Genomic DNA, 5,705 nt, shown 5'->3' on the forward strand with positions numbered 1-5,705 from the left:
AGAGACAGAGAATCGGTTACAGAGGAGAGAGAGAAGTGGTGTAGAGAGGAGAGAGAGAAGTGATGTAGAGAGGAGAGAGAGACAGAGAAGTGGTGTAGAGAGAGAGAAGGACAGAGAAGGGTGTAGAGAGGAGAGAGAGAAGATAAGTGGTGTAAGAGGAGAGAGACATAAGTGGTGTAAAGCAGAGAGAGGACAGAAGTGGTGTAGAGAGGAGAGAGAGACAGAAAGTGTGTAGAGAGGAGAAGAGAAGAGTTAAGTGGTGTAGAGGAGAGAAGACATAAGTTGGTGTTTAAAGAGGAGAGAGACAGAAGTGGTGTAGAGAGGAGAGAGAGACAGAAGTGTGTAGAGAAAGACCAGAGAAGTAGGTGTAGAGAGGAGATTTGTGACCTGTTGTCACAAGAAAAGGGCAACCAGTGAAGAACAAACACCATTGTAAATACAACCCATATTTATGCTTATTTATTTTAACTTGTGTGCTTTAACCATTTGTACATTGTTACAACACTGTATATATATAATATGACATTTGTAATGTCTTTATTGTTTTGAAACTTCTGTATGTGTAATGTTTACTGTTAATTTGTATTGTTTGTTTCACTTTTGTGTATTGTCTACCTCACTTGCTTTGGCAATGTTAACACATGTTTCCCATGCCAATAAAGCCCCTTGAATTGAATTGAATTGAATTGACAGAGAAGTGGTGTACAGAGGAGAGAGAGACAGAGAAGTGGTGGAGAGAGGAGAGAGAGAGAAGTGGTGTAGAGAGGAGAGAGAGAGAAGTGGTGTTGAGAGGAGAGACAGAGAAGTGGTATTGAGAGGAGAGAGCGACAGAGAAGTGGTGTACAGAGGAGAGAGAGAGAGAAGTGGTATTGAGAGGAGAGAGAGAGAGAGAGAGAGAAGTCGTGTTGAGAGGAGAGACAGAGAAGTGGTATTGAGAGGAGAGAGCGACAGAGAAGTGGTGTACAGAGGACAGAGAGAGACAGAGAAGTGGTGTAGAGGAGAGAGAGAAGTGGTATTGAGAGGAGAGAGACAGAGAAGTGGTGTACAGAGGAGAGAGAGAGACAGAGAAGTTCGGTAGAGAGAACGTGTTAGAGAAAGAACAGGAGAGGACTGTGTTGTGCAGACATGAGAAGAACAAGGCATGAGAAGAACATGGCATGAGAAGAACATGGCATGAGAAGAACATGGCATGAGAAGAACATGGCATGAGAAGAACAAGGCATGAGAAGAACAAGGCATGAGAAGAACATGGCATGAGAAGAACATGGCATGAGAAGGGTAAGTGTTGTTACTCACGTTGACACTCTTTGCAGCACGTGCCTGGCACATAGGCAGGGGCGGAGTCAGGGGGACACTGGGGAGGGGGGCACGAGATGCTCTCACACTGGACTGTACCATTCTAAAGGAATGAGACAAAACAGACGTTATTAGTATGAAGATCTATGATCTCCAACCTGGACTGTACCATTCTAAAGGAATGAGACAAAACAGATGTTATTAGTATGAAGATCTTTTTCAGGACCCTGTCTTTCAAAGATAATTCATAAAAATCCAAATAACTTCACAGATCTTCATTGTAAAGGGTTTAAACACTGTTTCCCATGCTTGTTCAATGAACCATAAACAATTAATGAACATGCACCTGCGGAACGGTCGTTAAGACACTAACAGCTTACAGACGGTAGGCAATTAAGGTCACAGTTATGAAAAATTAGGACACTAAAGAGACCTTTCTACTGACTCTGAAAAACACCAAAATAGAAAGATGCCCAGGGTCCCTGCTCATCTGCATGAATGTGCCTTAGACATGCTGCAAGGAGGAATGAGGACTGCAGATGTGGCCAGGGCAATACATTGCAAAGTCCATTCTGTGAGACGCCAAAGACAGCGCTACAGGGAGACAGGACGGACAGCTGATCGTCCTTGCAGTGGGCAGACCACATGTAACAACACCTGCACAGGATCGGTACATCTGAAACATCACACCTGTGGGACAGGTACAGGATGGCAACAACAACTTGCCTGAGTTACACCAGGAACGCACAATCCCTCCATCATACTCAGACTGTCCGCAATAGGGCTGAGAGAGGCTGGGCTAGGGCTTGTAGACCTGTTGTTAGGCAGGTCCTCACCAGACATCACCGGCAACAACGTCGCCTACGGGCACAAACCCACCGTCACTGGCCAGACAGGACTGGCAAAAAGTGCTCTTCTCTGACGAGTCGCGGTTTTGTCTCACCAGGGGTGATGGTCGGATTTTCTATTATCGTCGAGGACATGAGCGTTACACTGAGGCCTGTACTCTGGAGTGGGATCGATTTGGAGGTGGAGGGTCCGTTCATTGTCTGGGCGGTGTGTCACAGCATCATCGGACTGAGCTTGTTGTCATTGCAGGCAATCTCAACGCTATGCGTTACAGGGAAGAATCCTCCCTCCCTCATGTGGTACCCTTCCTGCAGGCTCATCCTGACATGATCCTCCAGCATGACAATGCCACCAGCCATACTGCTAGTTCTGTGCATGATTTCCTGCAAGACAGGAATGTCAGTGTTTCTGCCATGGCAAGCGAAAGAGCCCGGATCTCAATCCCATTGAGCACGTCTGTGGACCTGTTGGATCGGAGGTGAGGAAATGTCCGGAACTTGCAGTGGCCTTGGTGGAAGAGTGGGGTAACATCTCACAGCAAGAACTGGCAAATCTTGGTGCAGTCCATGAGGAGGAGATGCACTGCAGTACTTAATGCAGCTGGTGACCACACCAGATACTGACTGTTACTTTTGATTTTGACCCCCTTTGTTCAGGCAACATTATTCCATGTCTGTTATCCACATGTCTGTGGAACTTATTCAGTTTATGTCTCAGTTGTTGAATCTTGTTATGTTCATACAAATACTTACACATGTTAAGTTTGCTGAAAATAACGCAGTTGACAGTGAGAGGACGTTTATTTTTTTGCTGAGTTTATGTTTTAGTATGAAAACTGAATTTAGGAACGCACCCTATGTCTTGATCTCTGGGATCAGGAGAAGCACATAGAGGTGATGCACTATAGATCTTTCAGACCACAGGTTATGGTTTTCCATTCAGTTGCCGTCCCTTTAAGTCCCGGATAACTTGATCATGAAGTGAACTATCCCTTTAAGTCCCGGATAACTGGGATCATGAAGTGAACTATCCCTTTAAGTCCCGGATACTGGGATCATGAAGTGAACTATCCCCTTTAAACCCACAGTGATTATAGCAGTCAACTATCCCTTTAAGTCCCGGATAACTGTGATCATGAAGTGAACTATCCCTTTAAGGTCCCGGATAACTGTGATCATGAAGTGAACACTATCCTTAAGTCCCCGATAACTGTGATCATGAAGTGAACTATCCCTTTAAGTCCCGGATAACTGTGATCATGAAGTGAACTATCCCTTTAAAGTCCTGGATAACTGTGATCATGAAGGAACTATCCCTTTAAGTACACAGTGATTATAGAGTGACTGTCCCTTTTAAACCCACAGTGATTATAGATTGGACATGTCCCTTTAAACCCACAATGATATAAGTGACTGTCCCTTTAAACCCACAGTGATTATAGAGTGGGCGTCCCTTTAAACCCACAGGTGATTATAGATTCGGACTGTCACCTTTAAACCCACAGTGATTATAGAGTGGACTGTCCCTTTAAACCCACAGACAGTGATTATAGAGTGGACTGTCCCTTTAAACCCACAGTGATTATAGAGTGACTGTCCCTTAAACCCACAGTGATTATAGATGGGACTGTCACCTTTTAAACCCACAGTGATTATAGAGTGGAGTGGACTGTCCCTTTAAACCCACAGTGATTATAGATTGGACTGTCCCTTTAAACCCACAGTGATTATAGAGTGAACTGTCCCTTTAAACCCACAGTGATTATAGATTGGACTGTCCCTTTAAACCCACAGTGATTATAGAGTGAACTGTCCCTTTAAGCCCTATATAACAGGTAGTAGAGAGCCCTAGGTTATAGCCTTATGTAGATGGAGCAGTTCTTGTGTTATAGTCTGTTATAACCTGTTATAGTCTGTTATAGTCTATTATAATCTGTTATAGTGTGTTATAACCTGTTATAGTCTGATATAGTCTGTTATAGTCTGTTATAGTGTGTTATAACCTGTTATAGTCTGTTATAGTCTGTTATAGTGTGTTATAACCTGTTATAGTCTGTTATAGTCTGTTATAGTGTGTTATAGCCTGTTATAATGTGTTATAACCTGTTATAGCCTGTTATAAGCTGGTATAGTATGTTATAGTAGGCCGTCATTGTAAATAAGAATTTGTTCTTAACTGACTTGCCTAGTTAAATAAAGGTAAAAAAAAATAATAATAATAATAATAAATACTATAAAATATAAAAAATTCTTACATAGCAGGAACAGTTCCTGCATCCGTCTGTCCATCCCTCGTCCTCCCTGTACAGCACTCCATTCATACTGCAGCTCCTCTCACAGTAACAACCATCCAGACCCTGCATCTTCTCCTCCGCACGCGACAGCTGCACACACACCAAAACAAAGATACAGAGTTACTGTGCGTGTGTGTGTGTGTGTGTGTCAGTCTACAGTATGTGCACACACACATTGTTTGGGGTCAATAGCCCATTGTTACGGTCTGCTTTTTAACTAATTATTTATTCAACAACCCAGTGGTGCAGGACAAGGGAACCAGAGCCCAGTAAACCACATGGTGACAGAGATGCTCCATGCACTGTAGTAAAGAACAGTAAATGGATGTTCCCTCACTTACCGTCTGTGTGAATGATTCATACACTTACGCCTTGTACACTGGCAGAGCATCAGGCGGTGGTGTACACGGCTGAGCAGCTGTCCACAGCTACACCATTACTCTACACTACTCTACTGTACATTACACAACGTAGGACTTGTAAGAACAGCTAGCATGTCGACCAGAGAGACACAACAYAATCTCAATCGTCTTCAAGTGGCTTCCTCYCCTCTCCTYTCCCCTTCAGATCAATGCAGATGAAGGAAAGAAGACAAGGAGAGGAAACCACTGTAGACGATTGAGGCACCCATTGTGTTATGCTATCGTACCTTGCTGGAGGTCTTGGCTAAGACATCCTGCAGCTCCATGATCTTCTGTACCAGCCCATGGAAGTCATTGCAGGTGGGGCAGGCTATAACACAGGTAAGTCATGGTAATGTAATGTTGGCATGATAGTTCCATTGTCAATGTCCATGTCACTGTACTGGCAAGCATATTAGAGCTATACTGTAACTGCATGTGTAGCTGATGTTGCCTTTTGTGGGCATCTCATTATAGATGCAGAGTTTCCAGACTTTTATAGTGGCTGTACAATAATGTACATGTCAGCATGTTAACTTCAGAGTTTCCAGACTTTTATAGGTACTAAATGTAACTGTTCTCTTACTGCGGTTGAGGTCTGGACACTGGGAGATGTAGCCTTGAGGCATGACGACCAGCTGAACATCCTGCATTATACCCTGTAGAGACAGTAAGATACGGGAGGAGGGAGAGAAAGGGAGAAGGGGAGAGAGGGAGAGAAAGCGAGAAGGGGAGAGAGGGAGAGAAAGGGAGAAGGGGAGAGAGTTTGAGACAGAATAACAGAGAGAGAAAGGGAGGAGAGAGAGAGAAGTTGAGACAGAATGACAGAGAGCAAAAGGGAGGAGAGAGAGAGAGAGAGTGGGAGA

At 44.0% G+C, this 5,705-nt stretch overlaps 1 protein-coding gene across 1 annotated transcript; it reads right to left on the bottom strand.

Annotated features, from left to right (window-relative positions):
• Positions 1 to 1,288: 1,288 nt before the first annotated feature.
• Positions 1,289 to 5,494, bottom strand: LOC112078735 (protein kinase C-binding protein NELL2a-like). Its single transcript, XM_024144875.2, has 4 exons — positions 5,426 to 5,494; positions 5,088 to 5,170; positions 4,400 to 4,528; positions 1,289 to 1,399 (listed from the first exon to the last, which is right to left on the bottom strand). The coding sequence occupies exons 1-4, from the start codon at positions 5,490 to 5,492 to the stop codon at positions 1,289 to 1,291; spliced, it is 390 nt and encodes a 129-aa protein (XP_024000643.2). The 5' UTR covers positions 5,493 to 5,494.
• Between the last annotated feature and the right edge of the window lie 211 nt (positions 5,495 to 5,705).

The sequence above is a fragment of the Salvelinus sp. IW2-2015 genome, unplaced genomic scaffold, assembly GCF_002910315.2.
Source record: "Salvelinus sp. IW2-2015 unplaced genomic scaffold, ASM291031v2 Un_scaffold6151, whole genome shotgun sequence".
Lineage (NCBI taxonomy): Eukaryota > Metazoa > Chordata > Actinopteri > Salmoniformes > Salmonidae > Salvelinus > Salvelinus sp. IW2-2015.